The 16759-nt window shown below is 44.5% G+C and overlaps 1 protein-coding gene across 1 annotated transcript in view; it reads right to left on the minus strand.

The window, feature by feature from the left end:
* The window catches only part of ETHE1 (ETHE1 persulfide dioxygenase), a 161369-nt gene extending 152477 nt beyond the window's left edge, over positions 1 to 8892 (minus strand). The window contains exon 1 of the mRNA XM_069640854.1: positions 8727 to 8892. Coding sequence (XP_069496955.1) covers positions 8727 to 8840 — 114 coding nt within the window. The 5' untranslated portion in view covers positions 8841 to 8892. The remainder of the gene's footprint in view (positions 1 to 8726) is intronic.
* Between the last annotated feature and the right edge of the window lie 7867 nt (positions 8893 to 16759).

Below are 16759 nucleotides of genomic sequence, written 5' to 3' on the forward strand. Positions count from 1 at the left end.
AAAGTTTTCATTTCAAGCCCTGATGGCTTAGACATTGAGTCTTGATTGCTGCCTGTGTTATTTGAAGGCTCTGAAGACTCACCATTGGCGGCCACGGCCATCCTTAAGCATTGTCCAACATGGTTCTCAGTTTGTTCTTTTTCTCCCTTTGGGCTACTGTAGTTCGTAATGTCAACAGGCAATGCAGCGTGGACTGTGTATTTTCTTATAGTCTGGTTCCCCTCCCCTTCTGGGCACACGCGTGCGGATCGGGGGGCCGGCGTCGTTGACTCAGTAGTTGCTGCCAGCTGGGCCTCTGCTTGCAAGTCGCCTCTCAGGTCCACCGAAGGCAATGGCCAAACTTGTTCCGTTTCCGGTATGAGGGGGAGCACTCCGCCGCTGGAATTATTCAGCAGCAGCCTCGCGTTCTTGTATTTGGGTGTCACAGGAAACTCGGATTGATCAGATGAGATGGTACGCTTCGGCACCCGCTTGAGAGCCGTGATCTTCTCTCCGCACTTCCTGGGATTTCCACTTCCCAGACAGGACTCCTTCAACGGTCTGAGCACCCGGTGATTTGTTGCAGTCTCAACCTCGGTGAACGGGCAGGTAAGGGAGAGGGAAGGCGGGGAGAGGACAAGGGAATTGGGTAAGATAACGGGAAAACAGGTAGCGGGAAAGGGGGACTTCTCCGAAAAGGGAAACGGAGAGGGAGTGCAGGAAGCATGGGGGGAAAGATGGGGGGCTAAAAAGTCTGAGGCTAAGGGACCCTTTAAAGAACCCTCCACTCCCCGAATGAGGTAGGTAAGAAGGGCCGTACCTGTGACCGCTCCTGATTGTGGTAGCGGTGACTCCTCCCTTGCAACTGGGGTTTCGTTCAAAGTATTCATTGCAAGGGTAGTCCTCTCAGACTCGTCTGTGCACGGGTGTGTGTCCATGCCGGTAACTTTTCCCTTTGGCCCACAGTCGGGCCACGGTCTGCCACTGTCTGCGACCTCACTCTGCTGCACACTCCGCGGCCGCTCCGCGGGTGGGAGGCCTTTTTGTAGACACAGTATGCTGGGAAAAGTAGAGAAACAGCAGAAAGACTCCAATCTGCCACTGTCTGCGACCTCACTCTGCTGCTCACTCCGCGGCCGCTCCGCGGGTGGGAGGCCTTTTTGTAGGCACAGGTATGCTGGGAAAAGTAGAGAAACAGCAGAAAGACTCCAATCTGCCACTGTCTGCGACCTCACTCTGCTGCTCACCGCTTTTACTTCAAGCCACCCTGAGTAATAATCAACCAAAACTATTAGAAATTTCTTCTCGCCAACCAACCTCACATATGGCCCAACAATATCAATCCCTACCATCTCCTATGGCGCTTCACCTTTAAAAATATTAATTGGCTCTGACTTGACGATCCTGCAGCTCTTGTCACTGTTCTGGCATGGCCAGCAATTCCTAATGAATCTCTCGAACATCAGATCCATACCTGGCCACCAGTATTTCGACCTCACATTGTTCTTTGTGCCAGTGATGCCAGGACGACCCTGGTGTGCCTTTTCAATAAGCTCACTACATAATCTTCGTGGAGGAATCAATTTATCTCCCCTCACTAAAAATCCATCCTCCATTGACAATTCATCCTTTACTTCCCAGAATCTCAAACATCCTTCGCTAATTACTCTCTTTTCAGGCCACCCTGATTCAGTGTATCTCCTGATTTCTTGCAACTCATCATCCTTACCAAACTCCTCAATCCAAGTATCCTTGGACGTAACCTCAAAAACAACAGCCACCATTTCTTCATCCACATCTACAACTGTCTCACTTCTCTTTAACGATAACCTCGATAAAAAAAAAAAATTAAAAAAAAATCAGCAACAACATTCCTTTTTCCCGCCACATATTTCACAAATAAATTATAATCTTGCAGTTTAAGACTAAGTCTTGCTAATCTCGGCGAAGCTTTCCACATTCCTTTCACCGTAAGAACTTCAATCAAGGGCTTATGGTCCATCTGAATTACAAACTTGCTTCCCCACAGATACTTCCTAAAGTAATTCACTGCCCATGAACAAGCTAGCAACTCCTTTTCAATTACTGAATATCGGCTTTCTGTTTCTGAAATAGCTCTTGAAGCATGACTGGTTATCTTCTCATTTACATCTTCATCTATCTGTGATACAACTGCCCCTAAACCACTCCCACTGGCATCCACCGTGATCTTAGTCAACCTCCCAAACTCAAATCCTCCCAATTCCAAAGAGTTACAAATGTCTCCCTTTATGCATTCAACCGCCTCATTACATTCATCATTCCATATAAACTTAGCATCCTTTTTCAACAACCTTCTCAAAGGTTCTGTTACACTTGCAAAATTTCTCACAAATCTGTTATAATATTCACATATCACCAGAAATCATCTTAATTCATCTTCGTTATTAGGATTAGGTGACTCCTTAATCGCCTTCATGGCATCTCTTTTAGGCTTGTATCCTTTGCCATTCATCGTATGCCCTAAATATTCCACCTTTTTTACTCCAAACTTACACTTGCTTTTCTCAATTTTCAACCCAACCTCTTCCAATCTATTCAACACTTCTTTCAATCTCACATCATGTTCTTCAGATCCCTTACCAAATACAATAATATCATCCTGATATACAAGCGTTCCACTTAATCCCTTAAGAACATGCATCATAACCCTTTGAAATACTGCTGCCGTAAACCGAACGGCATACGTTTATATCTATATAGCCCATGTGGCGTGATAAATGCTGTAATGTCCCTACAATCCTCCGTCAGTGAAATCTGATGATAGGCGCTTGAAAGATCCAAAGTGGAAAACAAATCAGCATTGCCAATGCGATTTAACATTTCACATATAATAGGAAGAGGGAACGTATCGGTTATGATGTTCTTATTGACGTCTCTCAGGTCCACACAAATTCAAGGTTTGCCATTCTTCTTCAACGCAACCACTATGGGGGTCACCCACTCAGATGATTCCATTTTTTCTATAACTCCTTCAGATTCCAATAATGTCCGTTCTTGCTCAACCTTGTCAGCAATAGCAAATGGAACTGGTCTGGACTTCGTGTGTTTAACAGGCACTGCTCCCTTCTTGAGACGAATCCTGTGTGCAAAATTCTTTAGCAAACCCAATTTTAATTGACCTTCACTTTTTTCTTTGTAGCTTCATATTCTTGCACTTGACTACTGTTTACAACCAGAATTTGCTCTTCATCACATGGATCCAGTCCGATTCTCAATCCAGCTTGATCTCTCCACCACACTACATTCACGCCTTTTTCTGCAACATAAACTTCCACCTGGGCATGTCTGTCCTTAAATTGAATAATACAAGAAAACCACCCAATCATTTTGATCCTAGATCCTTCGAACCCACCAGGATTTTGTATGTCTGATGCATTCATCTTACTCTTGAGACCACGTGCTACCAAATTCTGGCATGTTCTTTTAGTTATAATTGTCCATGGTGAACAACTATCCACCTTCACTTTCAGTTTCCAATTATCAACAATCACTTCACAGCTTGGCCATTCAAATTCTCCATCTGGTGGCTCATGTATCAGGAACACCCTTTCTTCTTCCGATTCTTCCTCTTCATCCATAATGGCAGAGACTTTCTTTCTCCTTCTACACGTGACTGCAAAATGACCTCTTATGCCACAATTTCCACATTTCTGCCCTAGTACTGGGCACTGTTCTGCATACGCATAATGACCAACTCTGCCACAATTATAACATCTGTCTCCTTCTCTAGGTTGAACATTCTGAAATCTCTGATCATTTTGAGCTCTAGGTTCATTCCTCGCCCAATTCCTTCCTCTATAGGAACTTCCTCTTTGCTCAAAACTTTTTGCCTTATTACTTTTCCCTGCAGTGACTTCACCTCTGTCTTTATTTCTAGCAGTGGCTTCACCTCTGTCTTTAGGCCGCAGTGTGTTAACCTGACTTTGTTCCTCCGTTTCCTTTTCCTGTACCACTTTAGTACTTTGCCTCTGCATACTTTTCACAGCCTCTTCTTTCTTGCTCTTCATCTCCTTGGAGCACAACTGACTGTGTTCTACACGTTTTGCAATGGCTATAGTCTCTGGTAGGGATGGATTACCAACCATCCATAATCTGTCTTGCACCAAGTTGTCCTTTGTGTGAATAATGATCTGGTCTCTGATCAACTCATCAAGGGTGATACCATTGCCAAATTGACAAGTTTGTAATAATAGTCTCAAAGCTGAAACATATTCATCTATGCTTTCATGTTCCTTTTGCACTTGTGTGTAGAATTTGTATCTATTTATGGCTACATTTGTTTCTGGAGCATAGTACTTGTCCAATTGTCTTATGGCCCTGTCATGCTCATCAGCATCACCAGCTTCAGCTACAGTCAATTCCGGTAGCTCTCTGAACTTTCATTGACCTTTTAACCCAAGTGCATGTAGTAATAGTAACTCTTCTTCCGAGATGCGAGTTCCTCCTGCTCTACAGCTTGAATATAATTCAGCCAGAATTCTTTCCACTCCGACCATACAACTGCTGGTTGTCCTAGAGTCGGCAAAAAACTTGCTGGAGGCTGGATACTGATGCCTTACATCTTAATATTACAATGGCCACGTGAGGATCTCTAACTGTAACTAACAGTCACAAATGTCCTTTATAAAACAATGTTCTTTCCTTTCATGCAATTGTCATTTCTAAAGCAAGGAAATGAAATTTTTTTTATTTTTTTTTTTTTAAATAATACTGGGACGAGGATGAAGATGCTCCTTTTTCAACCTCCTCAGCCTTCTTGGTCTTGATAATACTTGCGTCACGTGACCGTGAGCTGCTTTGCGGGTCCTTTACTCCAAACTTCAACGCGATGCTATGTGCATAAGAAAGAAAGCGATCAAACGTTAACTATAACGTGATCAATGCTTTCTCCTCCTCTGAACGCCCAAAGCAGAAACACTCACGCTACGTGGCACAAGCAAACGCTGAACAAGCGTTCACTCGGAGCTCCAGCTCTCCATTACGGGTTTGCTGGACGCCGGGCTCATCCTCGTCGCCAAAATGAAGTATTCACAAAGCGATGGGCAAGTAAACAGTTTTTTTACATAATATAAATAACCCGGCGCCCCGCACTGCGACTCACTCACATCCACTCCAAAGCTCCATCTAACCGCCAGCTCGAATTCTCACCCTCCTCAAACACAACATTCCACATCTCGCGCAGGCGGGTAGCAAAAGCAACGTGAGATTACATGAACAAGACAAGACACTTAGAATACCACAAAAACCCACAGCCTTTAATGCCAACACTCAACCAATGTTTTGTGTGGTACATGGGGGGATGATGGGGTCAGTCACCAACCTCTTGGGTCCACAGGTTACAGCCAGCGCTGCAAAGGGGGCATCCTGCAGCTGAAAAGCAGGGGCTAGTACCCTGTGGCACACGGATAGGGAGAGGGGCATGTCCAATGGCTGTCAGAGCCCCAGCCGGTTGTTAGGGAAAACAGAAACACAGCCCCGCTCCTCCCCTACCCCTGCAGACGACTGGAGCCAGGCAGGATGAGGGGCTAGGTGTTTGCAACGCATTGGTGCATCTCGGTGAGGAAATGCAAAGTAACAAGGGGAAGGGAAGCAGGAAACACCCAGGTAGGGATAAAAGGGGCACCAAAAGGTGCGAAATGCCATCAGCGCCAGCTGGCCGGCCGGGGGCTGTACACAGCCCCCACACAGGCAGCCAAAGCCTGAGGCTAATCCCTGGCCAATATAAGGAACTGCAGGAGCAGCCAGAAAGCAGAATCAGTTTGGGACTCCGCACGGAGCACCAAAGAAGTATCCCGCGTACGCAGTTCACTTTTTCTTTCCCAAGGACCCTCCCGCCCAGGAAAAAGGGAGAAAAACAAGAAAAAAGATGACAGGGCAACGTACATGGCCCACATCTCCGTGGGACCGAAAAGGTGGCACCGGCCTGGACCTCGTGCTCTAAAGTACACATTATGTATTATCATTATGATTGTTTGGTGTATTACATAATGATGTGCAATAAAAACCCACAGCCTGTATTGCCAACACTCAAGCAATGTTTTGTGTGGTACATGGGGGGGGTGATGGGGTCAGTCACCAACTTCTTGGGTCCACCGGTTATCTCTGGCAACTGACCAGGGCCAGGCCCCGGCAGTCTCCTAAAAAAGTGGGGTTGAGCCGGGGCCCTGCCGGGGCCCCCCGGTCCCACCACAACGTCGGCGGGACACATTATCCTGATGCAGCCGCAACGGGAGACGTGCCCGCCATTAAGTCAGGCAAGCTGACAGAAGTGCCAGCCAGCCACAGCGATGCTGTGGCTCTGGCTGGCACTTCTGTCAGTCATTGTAACTTCCTCTGGTGACCCCTTGCACGAGGGGTCACCAGAGGAAGTTACTGTCCTTTTGTTACACCCTCCCCAGGTCACGAAGGCGTCTTTGACCCTCGGCGAACCTGGGGACTGCGTGACATATTTTGAGGTTTATAAAAGATGGCTTGAAAAGAACACAATTGAAGCCATATTTTATAAATCTTTGCCGGCGGACAAAGCCAGCGTCTTTGTCCGCCAGCAAAGCTTTATAAAAGATGGCTTGAATTGTGTACTTTTCAAGCCATCTTTTATAAACATAGAAATGTTTTTAAAAGATGGATTGAAATGTTATTTATTTATGTGCTCACCTTACTATGGTTTGTGTACTTCTCAAGCCATCTTGAAGTACACAAGCCATACTAAGGTACACAAACAAATATGTAAATGCGTGTAGTCCCAGGAGGATAGCTCACGTGGTCGCTTTGGAAGCAAGATGACACGAAGCAACACAGGATCGATCCCTGGGTCCGCGCTTAGGGTATTTAAGCGCGTTATAAATACGCAACTAAGACAAAGAAATAAAAAAACAATTATGCAACTAAAAAATAAAAACAATTCCTGTAACAGCGCCTCGATGCCCGCGGTCTGTTTGAGCGCTTTAAAAATGCAAAAATAAAATAATGTAAGTATTTATATATATTTGTGTGCGTACCTTACTATGGTTTGTGTACTATTTATAAAAGATGGCTTGCATATTACACAAACCATAGTAAGGTACGCATACAAATATATACATTCTTACATGCATTTAAATATTTGCGTATCTTATGTGGTTTGTGTACTTTTTAGACCACGCCCATCCAACAAGCCACGCCCCCCAAATGACCTCCCCTCCTTCGATTTCTTACCCCACTTAAAGCCCTGTGCAACTCGAAAATCAGTACGGACTCTGACATTTGCAACATCTTATCGGGAATACCCAAGGATTCTCAAAAAAGGAATGGGGTGAAAACTAAAAGTCTATTAAAAAAAAAAAAAGGGGTGAGGTGAAGATTTGTTGCATTATAAATTATGCTAGGATGATTTTACGGGGTCAACACGCTCGACACCATTTCCTATCCGGGCAATTGCAGTGTGGCATGGTGATGGGCCAGCTGTCCCTGAAGTAGATTACCAGACGGACATTTTCAATTAACTTAGTGTTAGTTAGAACATGGCCACGAATCATCTTTTTTAAACCCAGAGTACCGGCATTCTCTTTTACTATGTCACATCGTGTCATCGAGCCGGCATTTTTTGTCTTCTAGTTCACATTCGGTCAAAAATGGAGCCACTCCGTTTTCGCAACACAGCCTACGAGTAAGCTCCTAGTTCATCCACATAACAACCCGTCAGTGATGCTCCTTCCTTACATCCTGTCAGTGAATTATTGTTCTAGAGACCTGTCTGTAAATGAGGCACTGCATCACATTCTGAAAGTGACACCAATGCCAGGCTACGTCACATCCTGTCATACTGTCAATAACGTACTGCCTGCTACGTCACGTTCTCCGCTACATCACGCTCTGTGACGCAGGGCAGTCAACCCACTGCGTGGCAGTGAAACAAGGTCTTGCAATCTTGTTGTGTCTTCCCATGAAATCTTCTACGTCATATCATGTCATTGAAGTAGCCCGTCTCTTCTACGAGATGACATTCTCCTTTTCTCTGGTCTCACATTCTGACAGGAAGGGTAAACTGAAGGCAAAGCGGTTCAGTATTTCGAAAATATTTCACAAATGGTTTATAGCCCTACTCTAAAAACAATGGGTGGGTGTGTTTATAAAGTTGTGGCAAAAACTGCCGCGCGTTGCCGTTACATTTCACGTATGTTGTAAAGTGGGAGAACACTACTGCCGTTCAAACATGGGTTATAACAAAGCTTGTTATGACATGTGTTTAGGAGCCTGCCATAAAGCGACATATAAGAACAAATTATTATGAGTAGGATAATGCATATTATAATACAAACTGACGAAGCATAAAGATGGCACAGGATCACAGCCACAAACACCCCCTTTACACTCGGGTCTAGTTCGCACAAGGTGGGGGTATTGGGGCTGCCGTGCACGTTGACCACCCACAACATTACCTCCACCCTCTGCCCCTCTTCAAGCCCACGCCCACCCCGTGCCCCTTCTCCTGGTTCACCGTCTACACTTCAAAATACCTGCCTTGCTTTGCATCAGCCCTCCCCCACCCAAAAACAAAATCCATGCCTGCTACCCTCTCAAGCAACTAGTCCGCTGGCCCCTGTACAGTACTTGACCACGTCGAGGTCAGAGTCCCACGCCGGCCACTCATTTCCTCGAGCACCATCAAACGAAAGGCAAATGCCATTCCCCCAAATGCCACTCCCCTCTCGGCCCCCGACGCTCACCTGCCTGAACAGGAGCCCTTGCAGCTGCGATGCCCGAGCACAGTAGCCCCTCACACCCACGCGCGCCGAGGGGCCGAAGACCCGCACACCGGACGTCCTCAAATACACCCACATCCTTATGACTTCCAAAGCCAACTGCGAGGGAGGGCCGAGCGGAGTGACAGCAAAAGGGCATACGGGGGAGTGCCCCGCGAGCAGGGGGCGGACACCAAGCGCACACTGTAGACCTATGAGGATCCCAGAAGGAGGGGTTTGGCCAGCCCACCTCTAAAAGGACAGTCAGTGCGGGCATTCAGAAAACTGGGAACTGCGATTAAAGTAAACCCATGTTCTGAGAGACTCCGTCCTGATCTAGATTGTTTTCGGGCTGATGTTTTCATTGCTTATAAAAATGGAAAACCCAGCGATTTTACAAACCTGTGGTCGGTTTGCTTTCTTGCCACGGACTTTAAGACAAATAGCAATGAATGGCCGACCTGGCTATGTGGCATACATACTTACCAGTGCCTTAAGTGTCACTGAAAATTGATCAGGGGCTCATCAAGGGGGCGTGGCTGTTAACAGGTGATGACATCACCTGCAGAACCTGTGCCACCTGGGGTTCCAGATGACGTTGGCTGGCTGCTCGTTTTTTATAGGAGCGAGACAACGGCATCGGAGCTGGGTGGCTGCAGGGGAACTCTCCACTAGTAATAAAACTGATGAATACAGTAACCAGCGTATGTACAATCCTTGAAGAATATGAAGAAGCAAACTCAACAAGTGGCGACGAGGATGGTGCCGTCGTTCTAAGTAGTGGAGAGTTCCAGTGATGAAGAGAGATCAGAACGACGGACATTGACACACAGCAGAGAAAGAGGTACGGCAGCGTATAAAAAGCGCTATACGCTTACTTTGTAAGGAAGATCCAGGTGCATTGGAAATTAAGAGGGTGTGTTGAGGACTTTGTGGAGGGCGCGCGATGTCAATTGTGAAGGGCATCATTTGAAGTGAGAGCGCGGCGCCGCCAGTGACAGTAACACTGCAACGGACGGCCAGGAAGAGCAACGTGATGACGCGGTCACGTTTTAGAGTAAAGCACCCGTAATAACGTGCTTTGCGTGCCACCATTTTGTTTGAAAAAAAAACGAAGATCGCTATTGTGAAGGCTTCACAGCGAAGCTACGGACCCTGTGAAAGAAGCGCTATTACAACGTTGACATTTGCAACAGTGATAGTAGAATGAGAGCATACAGCACACCCCACAAGAAATTTAATAATCTGATGAAACCTAATAAACACGAACTGCAATATCCATAATAAAAAAAAAAAAAAAAAAAAAAAAAAAATGCAATGCAAGTCAACTAGCAATTAATCTAAATCAGACGCTGGAATTTAAAAGCATAGCGCGGAGTACACAATTCAATGCAAGTACACTGGGATAATAAATAATACAGAAATAGAAAAGTGAGGGACAATGCAGGCCATACCGGCTCCAGAAAATTTTTTGGCTCATCCAGGAAGCCCAGTGTTGTCGTGGGAACAATGGTTGGACAATTTCCAAGTGTATATGAGAGCTATAGGAGGTGCAAAATTCAGTGATGACTTGAAGGAAGCAACATTGTTAAACTGCATAGGTACTGAGGCATTGAGGATTTTTAGGACACTACCAGGGGATGTTGACTCTGGTGGTAGTAGTTCAAGTGATGCCACAACCAGTTCAAGAAAGTATGAAGTGGCATTATCCAAGTTGAGTAGACATTTTGGAAATAAAACTAATGTGGTTCTAGAGAGATACAGATTCTTTACTAGGAAACAACTCAAAAATGAGTCAATTGATACGTATGTGGCAGCATTGAGAGGTCTCATTGCGACATGTGACTTTTCTGGCATACCTAACGAATATCTAAGGGATCAGATAGTTCTACACGTGGCTGACCCAAAGATACAACAGAGACTTTGGCAGGCGAAGAATCCAACGTTGGAGCAAACACTGGAGATAGCTAGATCCATCGAATTAGGAGACAAGTGCATGCGAGAAGTGCAAAATAAACAAGAAGTGTTGGATAAATGTACAATTCAAGCTGTGCAGTCTGAGAGTCCAAATATAAATGAAGAGTCGTTGATTGCCATGGTAAGGAAATTGGTGAGATCTGACAAGGGTACAGGCCAATGGCAACATAGAGAGAATTATTTGAGAAATCAAAACAATTGTGACAAGTGCGGGTGGTTTAAACACGTAAATGCAGAAAAAGACTGTCCGGCTGTAGGTGCAGAATGTTTTAAATGTGGTCAAGTGGGACACTATGGAAAGATGTGCAGAAATTTCAGAGGAAGGGGGAGATACTTTGTCCGTGGAAATAATAACTATCGAAGCAATAGATTCAACAGTAGGAAAGCCATGTCTGGTGTGCGAACTGTTGAAGAGAGTCAACAACCTGATGGAGTAGTTGCAATTTCAGAGGAGTTTGAAGAAACAATGCAGATTTTAGCTCTCACATCCTGTAACAAAGCTGCGGGTCCGTGGGTACCGATGGAAGTGGATGGGGTAACCATACAAATTATGGTTGATACAGGATCCCCGTACACTATAGTTGACAAGGAGACATTTGAAAAAATTTTGAATAAGAAGATGGAGAATCTATATATGACGAGAGTCAAGGCAACAGGATATGGCAAATCTCCTATTGATATAGTGGGCTATGTTTGGGTACAACTATCCTTTGAAGGGAGACAAACTTACTGTAAGTTATATGTAGCACTAGAAGGTTTTGCGATAGTTGGTTGGTGGGAACAAGCTGCATTAAGGATCAGAATTCATCCAGGAGAAATGAAGCCCATTTTAAGTGTGATGGATAAATGTTGTGATTCTCCCGATGGGTTGGTTCAAAGATTTCCAGAAGTTTTCAATGAAAAGATTGGGATTCTCAAGGGCTTTAAACATCGCATAGTCTTGAAAAGAGGAGCTAAACCTGTAGTGCATAAATTAAGGAACATACCAGTTGGGACACGAGATTCTTTGAAGAAGGAATTAGAGAAATTGTGTTCCCAAGATATCATTGAAGCGATAGAAAGTTCAGAATGGTTGTCGCCCATTGTGATAGTGAGAAAACAAGGAGGGGACATTAGGATGTGCGTCGATTTAAGAGACTTGAACAATAACATATGGATAGATCGACATCCCCTACCAAATATTGGAGAAATGCTCATCACTATGGAACCGGCCAAATATTTTTCCACACTTGATTTGTCATCAGCATACCATCAAGTTGAATTAGATGAGACCTCTAGACATCTAACGTCATTCATAACACCATTAGGAGCGTTTCGTTTTAAAAGGATGCCATTTGGGCTAGCATCGGCAGCTGCTGTTTTTCAGAGATTGATGCAACATCTATTTGAAGGTCTGCCGGGAGTTTACTATTTTCAAGATGACATTTTAATCTCAGCCATGAGCGAAGAAGATCACGATGCAAAGCTTCTTGGAGTCATTCAAATACTACAACAGAAAGGTCTAACATTGAAGATCGAAAAATGCAGAATAAAAAAAAAGGAAGTGACTTATTTAGGTCATTGTATCGATGCTGATGGGATAAAACCTAAAGAGGCTTTAGTGGGTACTATACTAAGACTTCCTGAGCCGTCTAACAAGGATCAATTGAGGAGTTTGTTGGGTTTAACAGAGTATTATGCGAAGTTCATTGATCACTACACGGACAAAACCACACATATGAGGAATTTAATGAAGAAGAATGTGAAGTTTGAGTGGGTGAAGGAATGTGGAGAAGAATTGAAGACAATTAAAGAACTGATTAACAAGGCTCCTGCCCTGAAAATGTTTGATTTCAGTGCCAGAACTGTCATATCGGTGGATGCTAGCAACTTAGGCTTGGGGGGAGTACTGGAACAAGTTCAAAATGGAGAGATGGTTCCCATAGCTTTTGCGTCTAGGACACTTAAAGAAGCTGAAAAGAATTATTCTACCATAGAAAAAGAAGCTCTGGCTGTTATGTGGATTTTAGAACATTTTAAAGGGTTAATATGGGGTATCCCCGTTGAAGTAAGAACTGATCATAAGCCGCTGATTCATATTTTTAATCCAAGAAATCCGCATTTGACCTCTCCTCGCATAAGGAGGTGGATTCTAGTCATAATGCAGTACAATGTGCTAATCAATTATACACCAGGCAAGAGTAATGTGGTTGCAGATTGCTTGTCTCGACTTCCATGCTCCTCAGGTGATGGGTATGATTGTAAAAGTGAAGTGGAAATGGACAGTGTAATTGCACATATACATCCTGGTTTCACTAAGGAAGATTGGGAGGAAGCTGTCAAAGCTGACGAAGAACAGGAACAATTGAGATTAGCAATAAGGAATGGTTGGAAAGAGGTTCCTGAATGCATACTGCCATGGGAAGGCAAGAAGGAAGAGATGTCCTTTAATGGGAGCTGTATATATCGAGGTGATCGCATCGTACCACCCACAAGGTTGAGAGAGAAGATAATGCGAATAGCTCATGAAGGACATATAGGGAGAAATCTCACTAAAAGAAGAGTAAGAGAAGTATACTGGTGGCCCAGAATGTGGGGTGAGTTGGAAAACATGGTTAAGGACTGCTCTGCATGTGCAGTCAGTGACAAGGGAAAAGTTGTCAGATGTACACCCCTGCAACCCATAGAGATACCGGTATCAGTGTGGACGAAGTTGGCCATTGATATATCAGGACCATTTGAAATATTGGAGCCACATAAGATTTACATCATGGTGTTGGTTGACTTTACCTCTAAGTGGGTCGAGTGTGGTATTGCAGAAGATTCGATGTCGGCGATAAAAGTGAAGAAGTTTCTGGAAGAGATATTTGACAGGGAAGGAGATCCTCAGGAGTTGGTATCAGATAATGGGGTGCAATTTTTGGCAAACGATGTACAAGAGTTCCTCAAAGAAAGAGCTATTCGACACCGAACTACGTCATTATATCACCCCATGGCTAATGGATTGGTTGAGAGAATGAACAGATTTATCAAAGATACCATTCAATTAGCTGTTGTGAACAACATTTCTTGGAAAGAGACTCTTAAAGAAGCATTGCTCACGTACAAAGTCACGCCACATTCCACAACAGAAGTGGAACCATTCACATTGATGAGGGGAAGAGTGGCTACCAACAGATTAAGACCAGCCTGGTTAACAAGGAGAAACGACAAAGTGGTAGACATGGAAGCTGTGGTACAAAGAGTAAAAGACAAACAAGCTAAATATAAAAGATATTATGACAGACAGAAAAAGGTGAGAGAAAATACCATAAAGGAAGGCGATTGGGTGAGAGTAAAAGAGCCCAGAAAAGTGATGAAGGGAGAATCCAAATATCGTGAACCACAGATGGTAGTGAATTGTTCTGGGAAATCAGTGATATTGGGAGATGGAAACAGGTGGTCATGTGATGACGTGGTCAAAGTCGATGAGAAGGCAAAGCAAGCTATGGACAATATTAAAAGAGTTGTGTGGAGCGATGGTGATAAAGGTAGAGAAGATGTGATAAATGAACATGCCAATATTGCGGAGGAGAGGAAGGATTGTACATATATGGCGAGAACCAGAAGCAGAGTGCCATATTTTAAGAAGGACTTCATGTATTATTAATAGTTTTGCTATACGCCTGTGCCACCTGGGAGGCAGAGATAACACGTATCCTTTGTATGGTTATATTGCAGCCATGTTACGAATTTTTAAGTAGATGTTAGAGTGTTCTTTATTTTTCCCATTTCTTTTGCTTGTTTTGTTTTTGTTTTTCTTCCTACTAATTTGTGATTGTGATAAGTATTTTATCAATTGTAAGGGGGGGAGATGTTATATGTTAACAGGTGATGACATCACCTGCAGAACCTGTGCCACCTGGGGTTCCAGATGACGTTGGCTGGCTGCTCGTTTTTTATAGGAGCGAGACAACGGCATCGGAGCTGGGTGGCTGCAGGGGAACTCTCCACTAGTAATAAAACTGATGAATACAGTAACCAGCGTATGTACAATCCTTGAAGAATATGAAGAAGCAAACTCAACAGTGGCATAACGAGGGGTTCGCCTACCGGCTCGGCAGGCCACGCCCCCTTGGGAGCTGGCTCAATGGGCTGCAGGCACCTCTGCCAGCCGCTAGCATTTTCAGCCTTAATGCCAGGCAGGTGCAATGTGAGCTGAGGTGCGGGGCATCTGCACATAGATTTATGTTAGTCAGAGAGGGGAGAGAAGCCTTTCCTGAAACCAGCGGCTTTCAAGTATTACTATGTTCTTTCAGAAAAATGTATTTGCAGAAATGCAGCAAACTTTAAAGCTGATTGTTTCAGGAGAGGCTTCCATCGGGACACTGCAAATGCACACGTCCTCTCCCTCTGCACAGATGTGAGGGAATATATAACAACATTATGGCGCTCATTAGGTTCCATGAGATAAAATCACGGCAAAAATTGCTGTGGTCACAAAATATTGCGGTGAAAATGCAGTGGTTTGCCGATGCAATCCATGTAAAGGATGCGGGGGACATCCCCACAACCACTGGACCCATTACACCATTTAAAGGGAGCGGGGGACACCCCCGCAATCCCCACTCCGCTTAAATGGTATAACAGGGTTCAGCTTTACCGGTTCAAACCATAGCATTTTTGCCATGATTTTTTGTATAGGCGACATTTTTGCCACGATTTTATCACTGCATAACGCTCACTACGACTTTGCCGGTCCGGAAACAAGGGCACCGGCACCCTTGTTTCCAGACTGGCAATTTACAAGTTTGCCTGCCTTGGCCGCTGTGCCCGACATGTCTGACCTTGCCGGGCGCAGTGGCCACGGTAGGCAGACTCTTCACTGAAGAAGTCAGGCGCCAGTAAAATGTTACAAGTCTGGCGGCAACCCGCTGGTATCACCGGCAGGGTTACCGTTGGACTTGTATGTGTTCTTTCACATCCGAGGGGAGGGGACTGATGTGAGCACCTGCTTTTAGTTAAGTATTAGTTAAGCAGAGAAGCGAGGCAGAGTTAAAGTTTTACTGTGTTCCTGCAGAAAAATGTATTTGCACAAACGCAGAAAAACCTTAAAGCTGCTAGTTTCAAGAAAGGCTTCCATCGCCTCTCTGCCTCAAAACATTCAAATGCGCACATCAGACCCCTCTTCACGGTGCCAGCCAAAATATAACCATGTTAAGTGTTCTTTCACATCCGAGTGGAGGGCGGCTGATGTGCAGACTTGATTTTTGTTAGGCAGAGAGGCGAGGGAAGCCTTTTCTGAAATTAGCAGTGTTAAAGCATGTTAGCTCATTATGTATGAATGCACGTGTGCAAGGAGTGTGTATGCAATGTATGTGTGAATGAGTGAGTGTGCGTGGGAATGAGTGTATGATGTATAGGGACAGGGTACCATGTAAATGAGTGAGTCACTCAGTGTATGGTGAATGGGATGTTAACATGAGTGAGTGAATATGTAATTGTGCATGTACCTACTCTTGGGTGTAATGCTAGGCCAAGGAGCTGATTCTGGTGGGTAAAGGGTGGGGGTAAGGGGGTGTTTGGTTGAAGAGGGACGGATGGGGAAAGGTGGATTTTGCTAAACATAACATTTTAGTGGACATCCATAATGAAGTAAGCATGGTATGTGGCTAGTATGGCATTTTGGTGAAGCCAGTCTAGTCTTTTATTACTGGGGCTTGACATTTTTTACTATGCTGGACGTGTTTTCTTATAGTGTCATTGCTGACATTATGCGCAAAGCAAACATGAGTGTGTTCATATATGGGAATATTGGCATATTTTGGTGCAGCCAGAATGGAAATGTATGGGCACAGCCAGCGTGAAAATGTTTTTATACTAGCATATAATAATGTAATAAACAGAAATGTATGGTTTGTATCTCATGTTGAAGTTGGTCCCCTCGTGGTCGCTTTTGCTTAAAGGATGATGCCTGATTGGATGCCTGGGCTTTAGATATAAAAATTATCAAATGAACTAAATGTATAGTTATCTTTAAATCCAATCACTTTGTCCTTCTCACTGGCAAATTGTGCTTTAAA

This window comes from Ambystoma mexicanum, chromosome 1q (assembly GCF_040938575.1).
Source record: "Ambystoma mexicanum isolate Mex_15411 chromosome 1q, UKY_AmexF1_1, whole genome shotgun sequence".
In the NCBI taxonomy this organism is placed as follows: Eukaryota; Metazoa; Chordata; class Amphibia; order Caudata; family Ambystomatidae; genus Ambystoma; species Ambystoma mexicanum.